Source organism: Acomys russatus, chromosome 25, assembly GCF_903995435.1.
Source record: "Acomys russatus chromosome 25, mAcoRus1.1, whole genome shotgun sequence".
NCBI lineage: Eukaryota > Metazoa > Chordata > Mammalia > Rodentia > Muridae > Acomys > Acomys russatus.
Genome location: NC_067161.1, coordinates 6,980,111 through 7,006,873, shown reverse-complemented (window position 1 = coordinate 7,006,873; position 26,763 = coordinate 6,980,111). Strand labels below are relative to the sequence as shown.

The following is a 26,763-nucleotide window of genomic DNA, read 5'->3' as shown; positions in this document are numbered from 1 at the left end:
AACCAAACATTCTTTCTCCTGAGCTATCTTCATAATTTACCTTGAAATGCTTTTGCCAGAGATGACAGAAGGGTGCCACACCTCCAATAACCGTCATCCATGGTTCCACCTACCTGTTATTGTCCCCTGTCCACTCTCCATTCTTCAGTATCCTCTTTTTAAAAATATTTTATTTATTTATTTTATGTATGAGTGCTCTATTTGCACGCATACCTGCATGCCAGAAGAGGATATCAGATCATATTGTAGATGGTTGTAAGTCACCATGTGGTTGCTGGCGATTGAACTCAGGACCTCTAGAAGAGCAGTCAGTGCTCTTAACCACTGAGCCATCTCTCCAGGCCCTTCAGTAACCTCTTTATTGTTTGATATCTCTCAAAATATATTCCTCTTTGGTCACCTGCTTTAACTGACCGATGGCCATAATTATCATTTTCTCAACCCCCAAGGCCATAGGCAGAGAAAGTGGTTCCATGATAGCATCTTGTCACTGACTGTATAATAGGGTGCCATCAATATAAAACAAACCCTCCAAAAGCCACATCTGGTTTCCTTTAATGTCACTGAACCTTAGTTTTCCTCATCTACTCAGAGGACAAATCATACCCATCAAACTATGAGTGAGGTGAACTAGTGAGTGGAAATGTTATTTGTTACTTACTTTCTGATTGATGGATTAGCATAGAGACAATTCATTGTAAGCACTGGCTTGAGAGGAGCGACAGCAATATATTGACTCCATTTCAAGTGTGCGTTGTTGGGCTGGAGAGATGGCTCAGCAGCTAAAGTCTAGGCTCACAACCCAAATAAACCGTGCGTTGGTTTTCATCCTGATCAACTCCAAGACCCACCGGAACTGTAGCATATTGAGACACCATAAATTGCTCAGTAGCCCACAACAGGATGCAGCTGAGTGATGGTGTGAAATAGAAACTTTTATTTATTGTTCCTGTTCTTTAATGTATACTTGTGCCAATCAGTCTTTGCCACTGATTTACAAAAGATAATCACAAATCTATGTTTAAGCCAGAATATAATCTTAGTACAGTTATTTAATGCAAGAGAGAACATGGGCAACGTATAGAGACTCTCAGTCTTCTTCTTGCTTTATCATAAAGTGAGAGCGATGGGTGGTACTTACCCCATGGCTTCCTGTGAGGCTGTACATGGTTCTGAATGGAAGCTCTTCAGCTATAGCCTGAGCTCAGCACTCAGTAGCCCATCCTCACTGCCATCGTCTTTGGTAGCGGTGTCACTCAACTCCAGGACTGTTCAATGAGTTCAAACGCACTGTCACAGCATCCATGCTCCTCATTGGATATGGAGTCTCTTCTCGTGCACCTACAACAGAGATAGAGTCACCAGAGATGTAGAAGCTTTCTAAAAGAGACCCTCACCCTTTCCAGGACAAATCCGACTTCCAGATCGGTGCTGACTGTTCCCTCCTCCCTGCCCCTGCCCCGAGTGAGACAGAAGAGGATATTCTATCTTCCACACTGGTTTCATTTTCCATTAAATCTGTACAAAGTCTATGAGGAACACATATTTTCTTCTCTAGCTCCATTTCCTAGGGATAAAACGATATCCCTGAAAGCTGAAATGACTTTTCTAATGAGACACAGTCTGTAGTGGCAGCTCTGCCTTCTAGAGTCTCTGCTAGCTCTGTTCATCTGAGTGGAAATACGTATTAGGTGATAGTGGGTGGGAGGGTAGATGTTGGAGAGCTGTAGATGACAAGCAATGTGTACACTGTCTCCAGGTAAGGGAAAGACACTTAAAGGTGACTATGTAGTGTCCAGGGTCGTCTAATTACACAGTCAAACTTAGCAGAAACTGGCAACTCTTTTTCATTTAATTTAAGCCTTATTAATGCAATATAAGCGAAGGGGTTGTGTCCAAATGAAGTGACTCTAAATGTGCTTTCATATATCCATCTTTTTTTAATAAAGGGGTCATGATAGATCCTTTTGGAGCCTTTTCTACTTCATTTGGTTATTTGCTGCTTTGTCTGTATATGTCACACCTCATCTATGTAACACACACACACACACACACACACATACACACACATACACATATATATATATATCTCCACAGGAAAGGCAAATATACGCACTGGGACCTGAACATTCTAGAATAGGATTTTAGAGTTGGGCATGGGAAGAAAAATTGAACACTCATCTAAAGTAGATATTTCACTCTGCTTTTCTAAATATCAAAAGCAAAGCACAGTTGAGATTTTGAGGGTGAAGATAGACATGTCCAATACAGTCCTTCTCCAATGATACAGAGGCCCTAAGGGCACACCCCATCCCACTGTTAAGGACCATCTTAAAAAGCAATGGAGCTAGCAAGGTGGATCAGTGGGTAAGGGGGTCTGCCACCAATCCTAATGACCTGATCCGACAGACCCACATAGTGGAAGAGATCCAACTCTAGTAATTTCCCCTCTCACCTCCACATGTATATTGTGGCATGTGTGGCCATACACTCAAATAAATGAATGCAATTTTAAAATATTTTTAATTAGAGTCTGGTGACACATTCTTTTTATCCTGGTACTGAGGAGGCAGAGAGGCAGGCTGTGCCTATGAGCCCAGTTTAGTCTACACAGCATGTCCCAGGACAGCTAGGACTACCTCATGAGACATTGTCTCAAACAATGAATGAATGAATCAAACAAACAAACGTCATTATTATCATCAAAGAATAAAAATAAAATGTTGAGGAACAGCACCCAAATTTGAATTGTAGCACACACACACACACACACACACACACACACACACACACACACATACACACACACACTTAAAGTCAGTCAAGGTTGGAACCCTCTGGGCTTTATAACTAACAGATCCCCCAGAACCTACAGGTAGAATCAAATTGACTTCTTCTCATTACAGTCTTGGGAGACCCCTGCTACCATCTGCCAGGCCAAGAAACCAACCTGCAGCTGTAGGGATGGATGTTTGTAGCCAGCATCGTGCAGTGCTTTAAATGTGCATAAGTGTTGTGTTAGGTTTAACATCTGCAACATTTGATTCGCAAAGACTCACTATGAGCATCAGGACCCAGAGTGTTTAACAATGAAAGTATAGAACTGAGGTGCCAAAAGTGAGGAGACAATAGAACTTTTAATAGTAAAGCAACACTAGTGCTATTTGAGAAGGGACAATTACCATCTGGCCTCACCTGCTCATGCGTGCCAGACGCCTGCCCTTTACCTCTTTCTGGCTTCTCAAATCCCCTTGAGAAATACTACCAGGCTACTTTTTTCACTTGATACTTAGAACTCAGTGGGTCATTATTTTTGGAAGAAGATTGCAAGTAGATGAGACTTAACCTAGGGCGGGGAGGAGTGAGAAATAAAGCTGATCTATAGCAAGCCACAAGACTAGTGTAAACATGCCACCAGCTGAGTCAGATGGGCTCTGGATGATCAGTCTATGAAAACCATCTTAAAATGGTAGGCTGTCTGTGGATAAAATGACACGTGCCATTTCTGTATCATGGACAGTTGAATATCTATATAATTATCTCTCTCAAGCCTCAGTTACATCATACCCAGAGAGGAATTCAAATAACTATCGTTTTGTCGTAACAAAGTTGCATGTTCAAAGCAATATTATAGGAAATTTTCCTAGAGGCGATAGAGCATCCCCCATATGATGGCCCCTGAGCAGAATCTCAGAGGAAGTGAGTGTAGAGGGCAAGATTCCAGATAATGTCCTGCCTCAGGTTACTCATCTTTCATAATCATAAGAGGGGTGGTAAGGAAGATGAAATAAACATGTGTAGGTATGAATGCCACTTAGCAGCCTCATATCACAGGCAAATGTTCAATCTGTATTTGATAGAGTCAGGAGTCTCAAGAAGCATAGCTCTCCACACTTGAAATGCAAGATTTCCCGGCTCAGTGTTGGCTGTTAATATTCAGAGTGTCTGTCAGACTCTGATGCTGATCGGCTAAGCCAGAACCCAGAGCTGAGAAGAGCCAGTGGCTGGCACTCCCCTAGCTCTCCCTGTATGTCTATGGACCACTCAAGTTACAAGCCACTCAAACATACAAGTAGCACTCACGTGCACGTGAGGTACCAGGAGAGGAGAAGCAGCCCAAGCTTGGGCTCTGTCCATAAAGATGCTCACTCGATGGGTCTTGGGCACAGTGTGGTTGCAAGGAATTCTCCCAGGGTAACCAACATGTCCTACCAAGGCTGAAAATGGCGGACACTGTCATCTACAACCAAGGTACAGGACAGTTTGTTGAAAATAAAGTGTAGAGGGATGTTTAAACGCATGGGTCTGTACGGAGAGTAGAAAACATATGATGGCCAGCATAAGGAGGTGGCTCGTGGTACCTGCCTGTTTTCTTATGGTGAGACTTGGCTCCCTATATATGCCCTGCTCAGGTCACTTAATTCTTTGAGTTTGTTTGTGGACAGCACTTTTTCATCATGTTTTTTTTTTTTTTCTCTCTCTCTCTGGTAATTTGGGATAAGTGGCCTCATACAACCAATGCACACATAGCCTACTTATAGGCATCTAAATAGAACATTTGTCTTAAAGTCTCCTTTAGCATAGAAAGAGCAGAAATGGCCATAAAATGGCATAGTATACAGTGACAGACATCACCAATGTGAAGCCCTTGAGAAGTCCCGAACCATTGCTCCTCGGGCCATCACACCAACCTCCTCTTTGAGCCTCTTTGATGCAATTTTCCTATTGATCTTATCCATAATCAACCAGTAAAAGCGAAAGCTTAGAAGGCAATTGCACACACAGACTGATCTCATATATTTGATGAGCTCTATAGAAAGGTACTTTGCTTCATTTAATGGGAGATCTTTCTGGAAGGGAATGGAGCTGGTTATATGTATTTGAAAATAAAGCAGAATAGCACAGAACTCATGCTTAAATTGGTCCTCATTTTTGGAAAGCCTTTTGTAAGTCATTCTGGTATTACAGGAGTGGGCGCCATTTCATTCTCTGTCACTAACGGAAATGAGTCTTAGACCTCTGAGCTTTCATCTTACTTAACAGAAGCCAGATAAACCAATCCCTTATAGAAAGTAGGTTGTCAGAGTAGATATGATCTCCTTTGTTGCAAAACATCTTCAAGAGTTATAAAAATGATATGGTATAGGCCCAGTTACTCAGAAGCCCCAGGCAAAAAGATCTGTTGATCCTAGCACCTTGAGACCAGACTGTGTGATGTAATAAGACTCTACTTCCAAACAAGTGATTAAAAAAAGACCCAATGAGAAGAGAGAATCCAAGAGCAGAAGGGTGCCAGAAGGAACGGTGGGAGACAAGGCAGAGGAAAAGGAGTGAAAGTAAAGAAGGGTGGAAAGAAGAAGAGGTGGAGAAAAAGGAGGGGGAGAGGGGGAAAAGGAAGAGAGGGGGAGGAGGGAGAGAGGGAGGAAGAGAGAAAGAAAGAGAAAGAAAAGAGAGAAAAAGAACAAGGGAAATGTAGCATTATAAGTGTTCAAAGTCATGATATCCGAACGATCACTGTTAAAGGCATCATATTGCATAAAATTCTGGAAAGCTTAAGATCTAATTACTTTATAATAATACCTCTGGGTTTAGTTTTGCCATGTATCTCTATTCCTTCAATAACCATTTAACATCTGTGTGAGTTGCCTACAGTCAGCCCAGTGCACCTCACCTAGCAACCTAAGAGTAGGCGTTGTAGATCAGTTGGTAGAATGCTTGCTTACCATACGTGAAAATCTGGATTAAATCCCTGACACCACATAAAACTAGTTGTAGGCGCATATGCCTGTAGTAGCAACATTGGAATTAGAGACAGGAGGATCAGTTCAAAGTCATCATTGGTTACATAGACTATTCCTTAGAAGGGGACCATGCAGATGCACTATACATGTTTGCAGTGTCTTATGGAATTGGGGGTTATGAGCCAGGCAGAGTTGCTTAAATAATAACACCCACACACAGCATGCATATGGGAATGCTTCTCCTAAGAGCCCACCTTGTGAACGGACAAGGCTGCCATGCTCAACTATGGCTGAGCTCCTTGTGAATAGAGGTCCTTTTAAGTGCTTGTCTAATGCATGCTACTCTACCTGCAGATTAGGCATGCCAAATCTCACCACCCTTTATCTAGGTCAAATCAAATTCCACACCACGTATCTCTTTCATTTTCAGATAGATCATCAAACCTAGGGAATCCGAAACCCAATAGTTTCTATGTTTTAAAAAGTTTGGGTCATAATAAAAATGTAGGAAAGATCCCACAAAACTTTTATTGTTTTAAGGTAGGTGATAAATGAACTTAGTTTTGACTTTTGATTTATAGAAGACAGTATTCTCAGAGTGTCTATAATTTTGTTGGGATTTTATTGGTTGAGAAGCAACTAGAATTTTCAACTGAATGTTAAGTTCCAGGGAATATTCTAGAGGCATCTCTGTTTATATTCAGAAGTGCACCTCTTGCGACAGTAAAATTCTCTTAAGATGTTTTATGAAATGCTCAATTGCTGGATGTTTTTTGAAACACTGGAACAAAAGCAATCATATTAAGACTCCCCCAGAAATGCATTTATCTGGGTTCTTGATCCCTATGCACAATAAAAATCTAACAAATGAGAACCCAGCATCTTTTGGGGGGCTTTTAAGGAATTTGAGACTCTAGCCAATCTCATTGAGCCATTCCAGTCAGCAAGGTGTATATATATATATATACATATATATATATATGTATATATATATATTTGTGGAAATAAACAGAACCTCTGCATCTGAACACCTTACACTGTGGAACTACCACCATTGAAAACACCTAAAAGGAGTTGTATCAGCTTTCTGGATTTAGTAAATCAAAGTGAAATAGCGTTTTCTATTTTTTTAATTTTCTCTCCAATATGCATCATTACAAAATAAATTAAGAGAGGTGGGGAAATGACTCAGCAATTAAATTTGCTGTGTAGCTATAAAGATCTGAGTTCAGTTTCCTCAAGGACCCACTTAAATCCAGACACAGTGGAGTGTGCCTATAGTTTCAGCACTCCTGCAGTGCAGTAGAAGGCAGAGGCAGGAGAATCCTCAGAAGCTCACAGACCAAGTAGACAAGTGTACTCAGCTGGAAATACCAGGAGATGCTGTTTCAAACAAGGCAGATGGCAAGGTTATTATCTGACCCCCCCCATATGTGCATCATGACATACAATGCCCCCTTTTAAAAAAGAATAATTTGGAAAGATAGGGATTATTTCAGTTGGTGAAGATCAGTTTGCCTTCATATAACAAGCTTAATTCGATAAAGAAATTATTACCCATAACCTAATTTCATATAATGTTCACTTCTGTAATGAAAGTATTTTCTCCTTCCTTTAAAAAACAATTTTCAATAGTATATCATAATGTATGGAGTTTTATGATATTCCCAGTTAGTCCTGGTACACTCTTTTCCTAGTAATAGTCTGGATTTTTAAAAAGTTGTAGTATGTGTTTAACATTAAAATATGTGTAAGCACAACTTGAAATAGCTTGGCCTTAGCCATCTACCCTGGCATGCTTTGGTAACACGCAGTATTAATACCCTGGCACAATAGCTTGTCCACGCCCACATCCCTATGTCCTCATGAGTTCATTTACGTGGTCCCGCATGCCTGTTTTGTGATCTTTCCAAGCTTTCCAAGTCCACAGTCCATCGGCACATTTCCTGGCCACACCCATGCAGACGCAGCCCCCTCCCCACCCTTCACCTGTGCACATGGAACCAATTGCCAGAGAGCACGTTTTCCCCCTGAGCGAGCAGTATTGTGAATTTTATCTTCTCTTCCAGAAATCAGTTCGTCTTCGTTGCAACAGATGAGATTTCTTGTAACACCTCTGCAGGTAACAGACATTCCTACTTCCTGATGCTCCCATCTGAGTCTCAGTATCCTTTTTTTTTTCCTTTTTATCTTCTTCACATGCTGCAGTTTGTCACTGTAGAAAGTTTAGTTCTTATAAAGAGAGAAGAAGACCATATACTTTTGAGTGTAGCTGAAGCTTTTAGGCTACCATATGAAGAATACCTGAGGCGTTTCCCTAACTCTGATGTTTGACTGTCTGATTTGACTGATACCTGGTTCAGAAGACTAAGCATGGTGGCAAACAAATGCACAGCAGAAATCATGGAATAAGTGGTATTCCTCTTATAAAATACTGATCAAGGAAGCTTAGGAACACGATGTGACTCTCACGCTTCTTTGACATATTGTACTAGGTTCCTAGAGATTGAAATGGAAATTATTTGGTATCTTTATGGAATATTATTGGCCATAAGAGACTGCATTCACAAAGCCAGTGGCATTAGGAAATGTAATTACATCTGTCTCATAAGAAGGGGATCTTCTGCCCATTAGTTAAAGATCCTCCATTTCCTTTCCTTCAACACAGGACTTAGAGAAAGGAAGATTTATCTTGTGTTCAAAACCAGGCCATTGGTTAATAGAAATTGCCTACTTGCATGATATGTCCGTCAAAACAACCCCTGTCATTTCACCTTAATGTGGTCCAGAGCAATTAAATTTGGAATTGCTTAATTATGTTCCTAGATAGTTCCTTAATGAATACAGACTGTTCTCTCTCTCTCTCTCTCTCTCTCTCTCTCTCTCTCTCTCTCTCTCTCTCTCTCTCTCTCTCATCGCACTCTCTCGTCTCTCTCGTCTCTTTCTCCTCTCTCCTCTCTCTCTCTCTCTCCTTGTATATGTTGGGGGAGGGATAAAACCTTAGTTACCTCAGATAATCACTAAGCAGTCTTGCCAGTGGATGGTTTTGACCAAGGAAAGTGGATATAACAGCATACCACAGATGTTCGAAAGCATACATACCACCCAGTCTAACACATGGAGCATGTATCTGTTCCCAGTCACTTTTTTATCAACGGAGTAGTAAACGAAGGTGAACATTATTAATAACGTTTCAGGCTCTATTCAGAGTCTTTAAAGAGATTGAAGGAAAGGAAGGACAGAGCTAGGAACAGGCTCGTGGCGGGGCCACACAGGTCTCCACATCTGGGTCATTTATAAAGGCATTCTCTGCATTGTCAATGGATTGAGGTTTTACTCCAAGAGTTACACAAGCTCATTTTCTAAGGCAACTGCTCACCATGTTTACATAAAGCTCCTTTGCTCCTGAAGCTGCTCTCTCCTCCCCTTATCTCTATGCTCACGTATCTCTGCTTCTCCCAATCAGAAGTGCTGCCATAGCAAATAGTACATTAATGCCTTACACTGGAAAATGGAGTGTTAATCGCATTTCTGGGAGTGGCAGGGTTAGGAATAGTTTCCTGGGACAGAGGAACAGCTTAACATCTCTAGAGTAAAGGAAAAGAGATGGGATGGGGAAAAGACCTGAGTTGGGAGGAATGGTGGTTTAACATTTCAGTCCGTATTGTCTGTGGTTGTGCTGTTGTAGACTCACTTCCTTTCATGCTAAACTTTATGTGTTCTCCAGTGTGTCTCGGGCTATATTTTGACATCATAGATTAAAAACAGAAAATTGGTAACATCAAAAATAGATCTGACAACCCCTGTTATGTTTGCAAGTGGTCCACATGCAACCTTCTATATAGAAGCAACATGTAATGCTTGCATGAGCATGCCCTGGTTCTCCCCCTATCCTGTCTTCTCTAGGAGGGGATACTCAGCAAATTCTTAATGAATTGCTATAGATTGCACTTCAAAGATGGCACTGTTCCTCTGATGGCCATATTAATAACGTGTTGTGTGTTGCATAAGGAGGAGTGGAAGTTTTGAATCAAACAGGAAGAAAATGATACCCATATCCATCAGATTTTCTTGCAGCTAGCCTGCTTCCCATACAAAGTCAAAATGAGAACTCAGAACAGCAATGGAACCCATGTCATCTTGGGGACCTTCCCTTGCAAGCTGCGAAATCCCAGTACACATACACCCTATGCAGCTCATTCACTTGCTTGTCAAAGAAGCACCACAGAGGGCAGGCCTGTGGCATCCTGGTATCTATCAACAACCAGGATACAACACCAAGCACGCATGTTTTTCTGAAGAAGAGAAAACCATTCATGTGAGGATGAGCTTGGTGGTAGAAAACATGCCTGGGAGAAATAAACCTCTGGGCTTAATCCCCTGCATTGAATTAAAAGAAAAGAAAATCAAGACTCCTAAAATTCTGGTTTGTAGAGCTCGCAGGATTTTATTTTAAAAATTCTTAGAAGGATGGGTTCTTGGAAAAGACAGCATATGGTGGGAGATGTGAGCATGCAGTTTGTAATGTACTGGTGGCACAATGATCCCTAAACATCAGCAGAGGCAGGTCACGATCTGTTCCCTGGGCTCCCCAAGACAGTGGGATGCTTTTCCGTGGGCATATTTTGCAGAAGATGTCCTCGTGGTGACTCTTTTGCTAGCTGTGTGGAGTAGTTGCTCATTCACATTTGTTCTCGTGAGACCGTTTGTGTGAGAACAACAATTATCTGACTAAGTGATTTTTAAAATTCCAATATTTGAGTTGGTCAGTCTTCCTCTGGGTGGGGCCAATCCTGGAAGGAACAAGTGGAGACTGTCCCTTTAGCGGCAGCGTGGAAGGCCCTGCTGCACCTACCTAGCCCACATGATAAATCTATTAATGTATAACATCAAGAACCTTCTGTAGGTTGGATACTGTGATAGGTGGAAAGGGGAGAGGGTGTGGTTTTACCAACTGAGAACCATCTCCTGCCTCTGTGCTTTACTAGACCACTTTCAGGATGAACTAGTGACTGCAGTGGAACGAGATGAGTCTTACGTGAGAATGGAGGCTGCTGAAAAATCAAGTTACTTAACGGTTGGAATTCTTTCAAGTTTGTTGGCAACTAAGAAGCTGTGGTCACATGCTAGGGATGCATCTAAGCCCTGAGGTCACAGCATCAAATAATTTGGGATAAGCCAAATTTGTGGTGAGCATACCCCAAATGGCACAGATGAAGAAACATGGGATATACTCGTATATAAAGTTAGACTGGAGCCAGTGAGATAGCGCACTGGATAAAGGTGCCTGCCATCAAACCTAACAACTTGAATTTGATTTCCAGGGCCTGCATAGTGGGAGTGAACCAACCCCCCCAAGCTGTCTTCTGAGCTCCACTTGCCTGCCATGTCACATGCATGCCCACACACATGCATACACACGCATGCACACAGGACAACAATAGAAATGTTCTAAGAACAGATTTAAGTATTCAAAAAGGAGTTGGGGAGAAGGATTTTAAGGTGCCATGCAGCTTTAGCTCCCATGATCAGAATTGCTTTCCTCACTATGGTGTCACTGTAGAACACATAAATCTACTCAAGGAATGAAACACATACATTCCATTTCTGTTGCTGTAATATAAACAACAACAGGCATCAACTTAGGAGTAGAAAGGGTTTCTTCTGTTTGTGATTCTAAGCTACAGTCCTTCACTTTGGAGATCCCATGGCAGGAACCCAAGCTTCGAGTCACATCACTCCATTGTCAAGGGCAAGCAGGCACTGCATACTTGCTGTCATCTAGCTTGCTCCAGTCCTGGATAGGGCAGAACCCTCTGATCAGGTAATGGTATGGCCCACAATGGGCTTGGTCTTGCTCCATCAATTAACTGTCAAAGCAGGCCCCCACAAGCATGCTCATAGGGCAACCTGTTAAAGAAAAATCAATTGAGACTCTTCTCCCAAAAAAGTCTAAGTTGTAGTAAGTTGACAGCTGAAACTAATCATCACAGCGGATTTCTCAATTAAGAAGTCATCATTTTGAGCACAGAACCAGTGCGAAGGCACTGAGACTGGGCATGCTCACTGTTTCAGGAGCAAAGTATCCATGGAGGTCAGAGCAAGTGTGTGTGTGTGTTGGAGATAGCGAGGAGGTAGCAGGAGCTCACGAAGGTAGCTCAGACAAGTTAAGACTAGGAGGGTGTGAAGCCATTTGGTATTTTCCATAATCGTTGGAGGATTTATTTTTTTAATTCTTTTTTTTTATTTAATTAATTTACTCAGATTACAACTCAATTGTTATCCTATCACTTGTATTCTCCCGTTCCTCCTTCCTTCCCTCTTTCACCCTATTCCCCTCCCCAAGGTCTAAGATTGAGGGGGACCTCCTCCCCACTATATGGTCATAGGCTGTCAAGTCTCATCTTGGGAGCCTGCTTATTCTTTCTCTGAGTGCCACCAATCTGCCCCACCAAGGGGAAGTGGTCAAATATGGGGCACCAGAGTTCATGTCAGAGTCAGTCCCCACTCTCCACATAACTGTGCATTGGGTAGATCAGAGTAGGGGTTCGGTGTTTACTACTTGTATTATTGTCCTTGGTTAGTGCAAGGGCCCCTGGGCCCCGATCCATCCATCGTGATGTTCTTCTTGTAGGTTTCATTTCAATCTTATTATTTAACAGTCAGGCAGAGATCTTGATAGACACCAGAAAGTTCTATTATAAGAGCAGTAGAAAAAAGCTTCCATGGACACCTTGAAGGTGTGATGACAGCCTACAGTGACTCTTGGCCATGGGAGTTTGAGTAGTTGTTTTGGATAATATTTCATAGGAGAATAAGCAGGATATGGTGCTAGGGTTAGGAAGCACAAATCCAATGCATATTAAATGTAACTCCTGTATTAAGTCACTTGTCTTAATGTCGGAACAAAAATGTCTGACCAAATAAACTTAAGGAAAAGAGGCTTTTATTTCGGCTCACAGCTTAAGGATATAGTCCTAGTGAGGAGGGCATGGCAGCCTAAGTCTGAGGCAGTTGGTCACACTGCATCTAAAGTTGGGAAGCAGAGAAGAATGAATGCTTTCTTCTTTTTATTGACTTTATGGCCTCTCCCCATGGGATAGTGGCATCCATATTCAATGTGGATCTTTCTTCCTTGAGCAAACCAATCTGGAGTCTCCCTCAAAGATGTGCCAGAGGTTTCTCTCCTAGATGAGGCTAGACCTGGTCAACTTGACAATCAGTGTTGACCATAACCACCCCCTCTCTTCCTCTAGTGCGGTATGAGAGTTACCGCCTAGTGTGGAGGGTGACATGAAGTCGTTTGCCCCTGTAACAGCTATCTCTTTTGTGGACTTTCCTGAATTATTCAGGATGATGCATCAGTCACTTCCTGTTATTGAGTGAATTCTGTGTGTTAGCATTTAATAAGCTATATATGTACATGTGTAGATGAGTCTGCGCGTGTGCACGCGTGCATGCACATGCACACACGCGTGCACACACACACACAATTTATCACAGTAGGAACTACAGAAAGAGCTAAGTCAGTAAAGTTCTTGCTGCACAATCAAGAAGACCTGCTGTCCAAGCCCCAGAACCCAGGTAGAAAAGTAGCCCCAATTCCCAATGCTTGTGATACTCAAACAGGGATAGGTGTCTATTTAAAATAAACTTAGCTAAATGAAAATATCAAAAGCTGTTTGAGTCATCCACTGTGAGACCGATCTCTTAAAGAAGCAATATTTGGCACATCCAGGGCACCGGGCTAGAGATGCGCATTGTTTCCTTCCTTGACCCTCTTTGAGCCTGCATGCATGCACACACCTGCAATAAGCACTCAGGTAATATTTAGGAGAAATTGCTAAATTGGTCATTCCTCTAATGGATCCTTCAGCAAGCTTCCTCTAATTGTCCTCCCTGCATCAGGCTGTTCTGATTGCTCAGCAAAGTTGTCATGGAGAAAACTGATTTGCAGTTAATTGGTGTTGTTTCCAGTGGAGTGTGATGTGCATTTTGTTAGAAGTACCAGGTGCAGAGGGAACATGTAAGCAAAGGTATTTAGTAAAAATAATAATCCCGTTTATTGTGAGCTTGCTGTGTATGAGGCACTGTTCCAGGCTTATGGCATGCAATAACAATAAAATGTCCTCATAAAAATAAAATGTCCTTATCCATTTACCTGGGAAAATTAGGGATATATAGGTAACTGAATTTGCCTAAGTAGAAGGAGGTGACAGCAGTAAAAACTAGGGAAAGAAGGATCATTATTAAGTTTAGAGTGTGAGACCTACTTCGGATACAGAGCCCATTCAGACCCCACCCACCCCTACCTAACCTTGGGCATGGATTCCTGAGTCTGAAAAGAAACCCGAATGTCAGCATTCTAGCAAGTTCTGCCAGGCAGTTCCATAGCAGAGTTAGGCGCACACCTGGGAAGTCTTTCTACCCATTTGTAAGGAGAATACTGGACCCTTTTTTGGATGTGGCTCTTCTATTTCCGTGACTTTGATCCCTGAGCTGTGGTTAGCCCATCTGTATTTCTAAGTCTAAAGTATACAGAATAATTCATAAACATGTAGGTTTTCATTGTTGTCCACACCATTCCATTAATAATCGTAAAGTGATTGTATTTAAATATATTGAGATAAATAAAAACAAAACCGTATGTCCAACTGACCTCAATGGAATTTCAAACAAGATGTCGGGCTTACCTCTGTGGCTGCTGTTCTATTTCTTTGAAGTTGGATTATTCTACAGAAAACATAATTCATTGGTACTGTGCTCCCTACTTTAATGCTTTTGTGTTTCCAAGTAAAGTAGCGTGTGTGTGTGTGTGTGTGTGTGTGTGTGTGTGTGTGTGTGTGTGTTGTTTTACTGATGTTGTTGTTGCTGCGGTTAGGATAAAAGAACACAACTTGGGGTTCAGAGCCCAGAACCTACGTCTTTCTCACTGTGTTACTTCTGACAGTCTTTGATCTGCTTGCGTAAGCATACGGGAGACCAGCATCCCAAACCCCCATGGTCAGCCCAATAGGGGGAACGCTCACATATATGCCCCACCCCACATCCAAGAGACAGAGGGCATCATTTACAGCATTCTCAGTCAGCAACTGATGCCTGTTTGGTGACTCACACTCATCTCCATTCTCCCTGTAGATGCAACCCCTGTATTGTGAGGACTCCTGCCTTTAGTTAGCAAAGGAGTAGCACAGGCAGATGATTCCGGAGATTTCAGACCCAAGGATCCTTAGCTACTGCTCCTCTCCACTTCTCAGCAGGATATTATCAGATTGTAGATCTGATGAAGGATACAGTTCCATGATTGTGTATTTTATGCTGCCACTGGGATGCCACGGTGATTTCAAAGCATGATGGGAAATTCCTACTTACTTTTACGATAGTGGTGTAGAGACAAAGAGAAAGAGGGTTTCTAAGAGGCTGTCTTGCATATGCCCATGTCTCTCCTATCTGGTGAGGCATTCATTCCACACTAACATACTGCAAGGCCCGATGTGGGACTTATTGTGTTTAACTAACTGCCTGGCTGCTGTTCTGCTTGGTAAATCTAGAATCAAGGTTTTTCTTTCACACCTCCCCCACTGAGATTCAGACTAATGCAGGGTATTGAAACTGCATTTAGATGACAGGAGAAATTATTCTATCTGATTTGACAGGGACATGGAGTCCAGATTCCTTACAGAATTACAAGGGCCTCCTGAGCAGGCATCCCCAAGTTGACATCTGTAAGGTTTTGTTTGCTTGCCTGTTTTTATAAGTGAGGAATAGTAACGGGTTGAGTTGAAAGAGTAATGCTCGTAATTCTTCTGGAAAATGGATGGTGATTGGGTGAAAGAATCCTGCTGCAGGAAAAAGACGACCCCAAAGGTCATGTGCCTTCCAAGAGCCTTTTCTTCTCTATGGGATGCATGCCTGGGAGGAGCAGGCAGTGTGGTCTAAATGAGTGTTGATTTGGTCAAACTCTCATATGTGCTCTTGATTCATTCCACACTGGATAGGAGGGAGATACAGCTCAGCTACGCATCCTGTCAGCAGTGCAGCAGTGGCTGACGAGCTTTCTTCAGAATCTTTTCCTCTTCATTTTTGCAAAGTCCTCAGAATTCACCAGATGAGAGTGGTCTAACAGGGAGACTATCTGGGTGGAATAATAATGTCTTCTGTACAACTTACCTCTCCACCTCCTCCCTCCTCATTGCCTCAGAGGGTCTCACCAAGAGTGGGCACTAGGGTAGGCCAACAAGCTGGTTAATACTAGATCCCTGTTGGCTCTCAATCAGAAAATGAAAGAGAAGATCCACTGTCCAACCCCAGCACTCACCACATAGCAGGGCTTTAGAACCACTGGACCCACATACCTTTTTGATAAGTATATGGTTAGCCTGGATTCACTTTCCTATATACTTACAGACTGTATAGGCCAGCTATAAAGAAAGGGAGTACAATAGTCCCTAAAGGCACTGCACAGACAGGGGTACACTCACGTGAAGGTACCCTCTGCAGCCATTCTTCTTGCCGAAGGGACACAAGTCAGTTCCTTCTCTGTCACAATTGGACTGGCTAGGAAGACCACACTGCCCTGTAAACTTGATCTTAGGGGGAAACCAAATTCACCCACCTTCCTGCCACACAGGGATTCTCCCAGCTGTGGGAAGATCAAGCTAAGGAGATCATAAAAGACTCTTAGTTGGAAAGGAGTGAAATTAACTACACCTCACTTAGAAGAAAGCTGTGAGGCTGCCGTAACTGGGCTACCCACCCAGGCACACTGGATTCCATTAGCACTCAGCTTGTCCTAACTAGATTTTTGAAAACATTAACAATAAGGACTATTGATATGTCTCATTAAGATCGACAAAACATTTTTGTAATACATGGATTCAGGACTGGGAAGATGTCTCAATGGATAAAGTACTTACCATATACGTATGCGGATGGCAGATAGAATCCCCAGCACTCACATAGAAGCCAGGTCATGTGGCAAGCTGGCTAGCTAGACTAGCCAAATTTGCAAGTTCCCAGGGTCAGTAAGAGACCCTGTCCCAGTACATGAAATGGACATCAAGCAAAGAAGACACCCAGCGTTAACCTCTAGCCTCACATGTATACCTGATATTAATATCTGACATTTACATACATCAGCATTTATACACATGTACAAACACACAGCGCACGCACACACACACACACACACACACACACACACACACCCTGCACATACAGATGCATACAAATGGAAATATGGGTTCCTATTTCTCATTCAAGAGGTAGAAGAATCATTCATGTCACTGCAACGTAACCTTGAGTTCAAGTAGGGTCATTAAAGCTACAGCTGTAACTTATAAATTAGGTAGCTCTTGATATCACAGCAGCTGTAATGTGATTGCTCGAAGTGCCCGTGAGTACATTATAATAGAAGCTTTCGGTTGCCTCTGAAATCAAAAGTAGGAGCAGTCGAGAGAGGCCAGCTTGGGAGAGCCTGTGTAAGAAGCCCTGCATGCTAATATTCTCTAGTCTCTGTAGACAATTTTTAAATGTATCACATGCAAATTTGCTGGAGCTCAGGTAGAGGCACACAGTTTTGCAGTGGGATGGCTGTGGAACTGGGAAACAGAAGAGTCTTGTCTGACTTAGAAGACCAAGGACAGTGTAAAGACAGAACTTGGATATGGAGGTTCTTGGCCTTCTCCCCCAGGGACTCCATGTTGCCACCCCATTTTAACTTGACACCTTATGGCTGCAACCCATGATGGAGCAGCCAACAGAGGAGGCATCCACTACCCTATGATTCACTTTCTTACAAGGATTTAGACTTTGTGGTCATTTGTCTACTGTTTGTGATCTAGCAGGGCTGCAAAGCTCTGCATTCCATTGCAAGAGTCTCCAGATTTTTTTTCAGTATCTTGAAGGGTTTGGAGTGTCTGCCCATGGCTAAGGAGAATGATCAGGAAGTACACACTAAAGAATCTGTGTCCTGGTAGGGTGTGCAGCATGGTCCTGGGGAGCCAGCTGAATGGGGAAGAGTGCTTGCCCTCTAAGTGTGAAAAGCAGGGTGCACACATAAAACATCACACGTGGCTGCATGTGTCTGGAACCCCCACATTGGGGAGTTGGGGAGTCAAACAGACTCCTAGATTCCTAGAGTTCGGTTGATCAGCCAGCCAAGCCAGGATGGCTCAGTGAGAGACCTTGGACTTAAGGCAACAGTGTGAAGGATGATAGTAGTACACACACACACACACACACACACACACACACACACACACACACCATATATTTTTTTTAAATTAAGAAAAATTATGAGTTCAAGCATCTTTAAAATCCTGATTCACTCCTCTCTCCTCCAAATGGCCCGTGCCACAGAGCAGACACAGCCTCAGCTCCATGGACCTTTCTTACTGTGAGGGAAACAGGTGAACAAGTGTGTAGAAAAGTAAATGAAGTTATCAGAGATGTGCCATGTGACATTAAGGGTAGACATGATTGAAAAGTAGCTTTTAGAGAGGGTGGTCAGAAGAGGAGGTGGCATTTGGACATTTGATCCAAACATAAACATTGAAAAGAAAGGGTTCAAGTGGAAGAGGGGTGAGTGGTCAGGACCTGAGACTCAGCTCGCCTGTGTTCAAGGACTACAGGTGAGACCTGAATACCTAGGCCACATGGGACAAATTAAGGACTGAAGGAGGACTAGAGAATATGGTTCTAGAACTCCTGAAAACCCACTGGAGGGTCTTCAACAGAAGAATGATGAGATACAAGTTGTACAGATTTACCTTTAATTAAGTAGAGAAATAGATGGATGGATTAAAACCAAAGGATAGATGGACAGATTATGCACCTCTAAGAATGGTAAATGGCTTTTGATTTAAAAGGATTTGAGTTGGGGGCATAGGTTGCTGGGTTGACCTGGTACCTTCTGTAATGATACCGTATGTGAAATGCAGAGAGCATATTTCGTCAGGATTGCTGGTTTGTTGGGATTGGGGCCAGGAGAGTCTCATGGTCTGATTATGCCACGTGTCCAGTTTCACCAGAGTGCTGGTATAAAAGACAGCCTCATCCCAGATCAGACTCTGACACGGCAGCCTTAAGCCACGGTACCCTCACTCTTGCGGGGATCCCTGGAAACTGCTGCTCTTTGTTCAAGCTGTGCTCACCCAGATTCGAGGACATTGGGGTGTCTACGTGCCTGGCATGTTTGCTGAAGAAGTACTGCTCAAGTCCCCATCTTCCCTAATAACCTTGTGTCTAAATTGTCCTGTCACACAAGGGCGTGTTTAGAAATTAGCATTTGAAAAGAAGCTTCCTTGCTCTCTGGTCGAGCTGACATGGTCCCTTTTCCTTGGTGGAAATGAAATTTATTAATCATCATAAAAACCATGGTATTCTGAAGGTAGAGGTCACCCCGAGGAGAACAGGAGCCTTCTCACTTGGGAGGAACAGTTTGGGGGTGGCTGCATTTTCCTCAGTCTTGGAAGAGAGTTTTGCCAAAGCGTTACCTTGGGTTTTCTGCAAAGGTTGAAGCTATGCCCAGTATTAGAATTCCAAAAATAATTAGAGCGGATTAGAAGGTAGAAGCTGTGCTTTCGTTCAGTTTATTCACAGGGCTCATGGGCAGTGGACTCGCATTGATATGTGCAGTACTTATGCACACACGTGCGTGCATGTGTGTGGAGGCCAGGCGACAACATCAAGTGTCATTCTTCAGGGTATTACACACATTTTTAAAGAGATGTTTCCTAATGATTTTTCACCGACCTGTGACTTGTCAAGTAATTTAACCTGTCTGGCCACTAATCCCCAGGGACCTGTGGGAATCTACTGCCCCAGGGCCACCATACTTTGCATTTTTGAAAATATGGGTTTGGGAGCTCTAACTCACGTTTGCAAAACAAGCACTTGACCAATCCAACTACTTCCCCAGCCCGAAGTGGACATTGTCATCACAGTCTGTCTATTCTCAAAGTTAAGAACAAATCGTCCAAAACTCCCCTCTTCACTCTCAATCTGCAGAACTCTGCGGCTTGTCGCTTAAAATAAGCACTGGGAGTCTTCTGCTTGCCTTCTCTTCATGTAACCACATTTACCAGGTGACGTATTAAGAAACAACCTAAAAAATAAAACCAAATGCCATTGTCATGTTAGAATCCTCATGCCTCGACCTTCCATCTACTCCTCCTCGCGGACAGTGGGCTGGCTGATAGAAATGTGTATTTCTAAGGAACAAAGAGACACAAAGGTATTTGAGTGAAAGAAAAGGGAGCAGGAGCAGACCATCTCTTGACGTCAGAGAGAAGTGTGCCTCTGAGCAGCAGGACTCACGGCAGCAGGGCTGCTGGGGATGGGGGACGCCCTGGCTAGATGCTGGAGGTCAGACCACAGGATTTCAGCTCCTGGTCATTGGACGCATGCAGGACGGGTGTGACTGTTAGAGACCACCCATGGGGTGTTCCTGCCACAGCTGGAATCCTCTGTTGTTTTGTTCTTCTAAGTCTAAGGCTTAGAAGGCCCGTCGCTCAGTTTACCTCCCTGTGTTCTACTGTGCAAAGCAAGTCGACTGACTGGATAGATTCTCATCTGGTGAGCAGGAGGGCAAGGTCTTGTGCCTTCACCGTCTACTCCTAGACCTGCCACTGGCCCTGAGTCCTGCCCTGGTGTCTTGGGTCACCTCTTGCTTTTAATAGGCTCCAAGAAAAACGATTAGAAGGAAAATGTGGGAAAGATAGTGAACAGCACTAAAGTGTACTCAACTTGCATTTCGAGGGATCAACAATGAGTTTCCTCCATAACATAAAGTTAAAAAAAATTAAAGTCAGAATCAAAAGCTGATAAAAATGCAGAGATACCGATAAGTAGGACTGGGGCATCCTCCATCTTCCATCCTCCAATTGCTGTGGGTGCTGTCCACCAAGGCAGCTTAGCCATGCCCACCGCAGCTCCAACACTGGCTCACCACTAAAGGAAGCTATCTCAACTGAGTGCTTTATCTCCCCTCCCCCCACAGCAAAGCCCTCCAGCTACATTTGTATTACTCGGCATTGTATAACTTGCTTACTTGCCTCCCTGGAGAGACCAGCTCGAACATGCAACCTGCAGAATAGATCAAAGCCTGTGTCCAACTCACCATCCCCTGCTCTCTTCCTCTCTCTTGCTATGCCTGCCCCTTTCTCCTCTAGAGAGCACCCTCTCCATAATTCACTTGTGCTAGAGTCTTCATGTTCCACTTGCCTTCCAGGAATCCTAGCCTAAGATTGCAACTGAGCATTGGTCAGTATCAAAATCTCACTGTTCCAACCATCTCCAGAAAGATATAAGGGGATGGGTGTCAAAAAAAAAAAAAAAAGGATATGTGTGCTATGGACCAAAGTGTGCATATCACCCTGGCAGGTTTGAATGTCTGCTCCAGTTCTGTCTACCATGTTGCCTACAGCGGTGTGATGTAAACTAGAAATTCACTGAACACCCCATACACTTGGTTTCTAGGCCTTGTTTGTTTTCATTCTAATGCCAGCCCTTGAAGCCATTGTAATTGAGAGTGAAGACAGCGAAGACAGACGAAAAATCAAAAGTTTAGGAAACTGGACTAACATGCTCCAAATGTTCCTCTCTTTGAAACCAGGCCAAGGATAGATAAGATACTTCAATGCTAAGATGGAAGCCAAGCCAGGCTATGGTTTCTGAATTTGACCCAGGGGCCCCACGGACCTTTCACGGTGTCTCATCTAAGTGCAGCTGGTTCTTGGATTCCTGAAGCATTGGATAGGAGCTGCACAGGCAGATCACGGGGCCCTTTCTGATATGCCTGATCTCATTTGCTCGGTGACAGTCAAATCATATGCAAAGGCATCCAACTCATCTACTCTTCAGCATTAAATTCTGTCGGGCACACTGGAATTCTCAAGACCAGTCTCTCTCATGTTTGATTCCTGTCTGCCTCTACCTCTGAAGTAGCTACATCACGGTGGGGGTGGGTGGATGTGAGTGATTGTGTGTGTGTGTGTGTGTGTGCGTGCGCACATATGCTTACATTTAAATGCCACATCTATGCAGTAGTCCTCTGAGATATTACCACCAAGGATTCCATGGATTGTGTAAATGTGCTTTGTGATGTTTCAAAGATAACAATCGTATAACAAGGTGCTCCTCAGAGTGGGTCCCCGTCACTGACTTGCACATGACTGCATATGGAACACATCCATATGACCAGCTGTGTTAAGTGGATCACCACACTCAGCCTGAACTTCCTCATACGCGGGCGGGAGCGGCATGCAGGAGGGGTGTTTCATGGTTTAGGATGAGTACAGCCCTTCCATGCCGTCTCGATGTTTATATCTCATTGCTGGAGTTGCTGCAGTGGAAGTGTACATCGTGAACCAGTCTCACCTCTTCTTTCCTTTGCAGTTACGGACGAGTTTATGCTGCCGACCCCTACCACCACACACTTGCTCCAGCCCCCACCTACGGCGTTGGTGCCATGGTGAGTAGCGGCTCCTCCTTGTCCTCCGCTCTTCCTGCCTTCCTCCCTGCCCTCCCACCCCAAGCTGGGGCCTCAGTATGGGCTGATGGTTGAAGTCCTCTCACTTTCCCTTAATTGAATTTGTCTCTTGTGCTAACAGCAGCTAAAATGCCACATTAATCCTCCCAGTAAACTTGATAAATGTCTTAATTTCTTGGCAATGTAGTGCATGTAAGTTATTATATTTCTAATTTTGCAAGTCTCACCTAGCGAGCACTTACCTTAATGGAATAATTAGTCATTTTGATAATTAAATCCATCACTAACGGAATGCAGTGTCAATGCAGAACTTTTTTTTTCTTTTTTTTTTTTTCCCTTCCCTCCCCTGCTGCTCATTCACATAGCCCCAAGGTTCCAGCCCCTGCACAGACTTCAGAGGAGCTAAGCTGCACACTTCCAGGCCTCTGCTGTCAGGCAGCTGAGCATCTGCCTGCTTCTGCTCCCCTTTTACAATTCATGTTTAAAGTCATAGTCGCCCAGGAGAGAAAGTAGACAGAGGGGCACACTTTGTGTGTGTGCCTAGTACATAAGGAATTAAGGAATCAGCTGGCTTTGGGGGTTGTCTTGTTTTGGTTTTTTCCTTGGGGGGGGTGGGGAGTTTGGGATTTTCGGTTTCTTTTTCTGTTTTCTTTTGGGAAGGGTAAGGGGGAGGGCAAAAGTGGGGGGCAAGGGTGGGGTGAATTTGCCTGTACTTGTTCAAACTTCTATGCACTAAAACTCTTGAGTCCAGTAAGACGTGCCCATCGCGTGAGAGCATATGCGATCATTACAGCGCCTTGGCATGCAGTCTTCTGCTTGAGTTGAGAATATCAGTCCTCTCTGAAAACTCAGTCCCATGGGCATTCATTGGAATCGCCAATAGCTGTAGCAAAGAGGAAATGCTTAGGTGTCACCTCATCGCCATAGGAAGCTATGGCTAGAAAGTTCCCTGGACCTCGGGTCATAGAAACCCAAGCAGGATTAGAAGCTTCCGGTTCAACACAAGCTTAACCACACGCAGCAGTGCCCCTGTCCCACCCCCACCACAACATCAGAACCCGTAGGTTGCCCAGGCAAATCCAGAAGTAGGTTTTTATTTCTATCTCAACGTGGCATTGGACAACCCCGCTTCAACACCTAGGCCACTTAAGGAAAGGGGTGGAAAGGAATGGCACATCCCTACAGTCAACAAATCATCCGGAATCACCTTTGAGTGTAGATAGAGCTTCTCCCAGTGGAACATCATATTAACTAACTGCTCATCAAAGGAGCAAACCAGCAAAACGAACCGGTTCCTACCCATTCTCTTTCCTGTTCGTAAACCGGAGTCCTCATAGCTGGTAGGACCACCAGATCTAATTGATTTTCCTGGAAATAATTTTTTTTTTTCATAAGGAATTGCAGAAGGAGGTTAGGACTGACCATACCATTAGCTTTCTGAAAAGGTCCCAGGATGGGGAAGGGGGTGCCCTCTATTTTGGTTGGTTTTAAGTATCTACTTTTTTTTTTTTTTTTTTACATTAGTCTTTTTGATGATCCACATGTTACAAAAGGAAACATGTAAAAAAAGACACCCCTCAAATTGCTTTGTTTCAGAATGCTTTTGCGCCCTTGACTGATGCCAAGACTAGGAGCCATGCTGACGATGTGGGTCTCGTTCTTTCTTCATTGCAGGCTAGTATATACCGAGGGGGATACAACCGTTTTGCTCCATATTAAGTGACAGAACCATTAACAAACAAAACAAAACAAAACAAACAAACAAGCAACCTTCCAGTGTGGGGAGAGAGGAAGCTTCCCGAGGCCTGAGTGTCCCACCACACGTAGTAGGACATCACTTTAGCAACTCAAAGAAACAACAACTAAAAAATTTAAAAAAAAGAGAGAGAGAGAAAAAATTACATTTTTTTAATCTTATACCTCAGATATTTTGTTCTGTGTATTTTAATATTGTGGGTCTTTGGTTTCTGAAGGTTTTCGTAGTTCAGTTGCTGGCTGTAGGAATTTTTGTGGTTGATCTAGAGAGAGAGACTAGATATGAATAAAAACCGATTTAGGGCCATATCCAGAGTGCTATATTATGTAAATGAATTATATATGCTGAACATGAAGCTACTGGGGTTAAGCTGTTTGGGAAGAGTCTAAGTGACAAGTCATTCTTTCTGCATCTATTTATTTTCTTCTGTAAAAGGGGAGGCCGGGAGGGGCTTAGGGGTTTGGGACTGGGGTTTGGCTGAAAGAAAAAAAAAAAAATATATATATATATAGTAACTGATGAATCTAAATGACCCACTGCACCAACGATAATAAATCTATGGTTCTAAGTTACTCCTGGCAAAGTCAAGCCAAAGGCCGTGTTAAGAATCTGCTTCATATAGGACTGAGGTTGGAGTTGAAGGAAGCTGTGTAGGTCTGCTCTCTGATCATTCCACCCGCGGTACTCAGCTTCTTCCATACCCACTAGTTATTTAAGCAAAGACTACTAGTTAGGCCATCAATAAGCATTCTTTTTATATTTCTTCCAGTATGAGAAATTATTGATATCACTGCTGACTTTTATATTATGGGAGGGAAAAATTAACATTAATAAAAAGGTGATAAAAAGCACTGTTTCTATTTTTTTCTTTTTTTCCAAAAAAAAGAAAGTAATAAAAACTTAAATTCTTTGTACCAGTTAAAAAATATGTATAAACTTTACATCTGTGCAGTGGAGTTATGTTCTAGAGAGAGTCTCTGAGGCTTTAGTTTTAGCTTAGTAGATTAACTGTTAGAGACAGACGTATAATTTTTATGGAATTACATGATAATCATATCTGGATTTATAGTCGCATTTTACAAGTATCGCAATCATTGAATAGAGATAATCACGGTATTTTCATCAGCTTGATACTTTTTGAAAACATGACTGCGCTGTGAGCAACTTGCAATTTTTCAGTCTGTGAGAGCCTGCCCTTCCCTCTCCCCAGTGCCCCAGGGTTATGTTAAACTGCTATCTCTACTTCTGTCTCCAAGGCCCAAGACAGTTGTCAGAAGGAAGCAAAAACAAGGCAAAAAAGAAACAAAAAACAAAAACAAAAACCTGAAACTAGAACCGTTCTAACCCTCCCAAAAGAACAGAGTCTGCCCCATCCTTTTTTGGAAAAGGGCCAGAGCGACGCAGCCGAAAAATTGCAGCCTGTGATTTTCTTCTGTTTGAATCCCCTCCACCCCCCCATGTTGTCCTGTTTACAAGTTAATCTAAGTTGGGGTATCTGTCATGGGTCTTCCTGTGTTTGTATTTAAATTATAAAATATCAGCAAGCTGTCCCCTGAGTAGTGTTACTGCCTGTGTGTGCAGTGCAGGCCCCATGGCACGCACTTTAGTAAGTTATCAACTCACGCTGTGAACCCGCCAATCTGCTGTAACAACTCTGCTTTAAAAATCGAAACCAAACAAAACTTTAAAAAGAAAAAAAAAAAGTGTTTGTGATCCAGCTTTTCCTCGTCATCCTACGTGCATGCCCGTAAGATCGGTTGGATATTAAACCATCAATAAAGTTTCATGAGATTTGAAAACAAAAGTTTTTTTTTTTTTTTTTGTAGCTTCGATATCTAAGACGGATGATCATGGTTTGGGAGAGAAAGGAAAGGAAAGGAAAAGGCAAGGAGGGGAAGGGAGAGATACTGCTGAACTGATGAGGAGGGAAGGATCTAGAAATTGGTCTTCTTTCACCAGGACCCCTTTGAGTAGGGAGAGATGAGAGACGGGGGTCTGAGGGTGACTGCTTGGCAGCATCACTTGAAGGTCCTCATTCCTCCACCTGCTGCAGTGGGATGACCATGTGTGCGCCTGGTGGATGTTATCCAAGGCAACAGTTTCTTATGATGCTGTAGCATTCGACCCCGGATGGGATACAGATAGTAATAGAAAAAGTGGGCTGCAGAAGGACCAACAGATCCCTCCCAGCCGCCCCAGCTCTCCAAGCCCAGAGCCTGCATTGTGTATGAAATCACAAACATGGAATTCTTACTGTGCTGGCTAAAGTAAAACTCATTTGCAGTTTTGATTTTCATCTACGAACTGTACTTTCCCCCCATGACTGTATGTAGTTTTAATAAAAATCAGTTAGAGTGAGTGGGTGCCAACCAATGTCGCAGAATCCCTGTCCAGGCACTCCGCTGAGCTGCCGATAAGTCGTTTTAAAATGTCATGTCAGAGGTGTGAACAAACATTTTGAATTTTTAAAAAAAAAAAACAGTATTTATTTGGAATGTTTTCATTTATCTAACTAACTATTGCTATTATGAATTATGGAAAAAATGATTAATGCGGCATATAGTGGCTTCTTAACACACGTCACTCAATCTGCAAACCCAGAAAATGTGTATTATCTGTCTTTAGAAATTAGTGTTTATATCACTTACAGTGGTTTGTGGATAAAGAAAACTGGTTTGTAATATCAAAAATAAAAGCTTAGTCTGAAAAGGTACCTCTAAATTGGTGTTTTCAGTTCTTCTGCCTCTGGGGATTTCTTGACAGGGTCAATTTTA

The 26,763-nt window shown here is 43.0% G+C and overlaps 1 protein-coding gene across 1 annotated transcript in view; it reads left to right on the top strand.

Annotated features, from left to right (window-relative positions):
- Rbfox1 (RNA binding fox-1 homolog 1) overlaps positions 1–23,985 on the top strand; it is a 137,883-nt gene extending 113,898 nt beyond the window's left edge. Inside the window, exons 12-13 of the mRNA XM_051168095.1 lie at positions 22,140–22,215; positions 23,830–23,985. Of these exons, the coding sequence (XP_051024052.1) occupies positions 22,140–22,215; positions 23,830–23,952 (199 nt within the window). The 3' untranslated portion in view covers positions 23,953–23,985. The remainder of the gene's footprint in view (positions 1–22,139; positions 22,216–23,829) is intronic.
- The last annotated feature ends 2,778 nt before the right edge of the window (positions 23,986–26,763 follow it).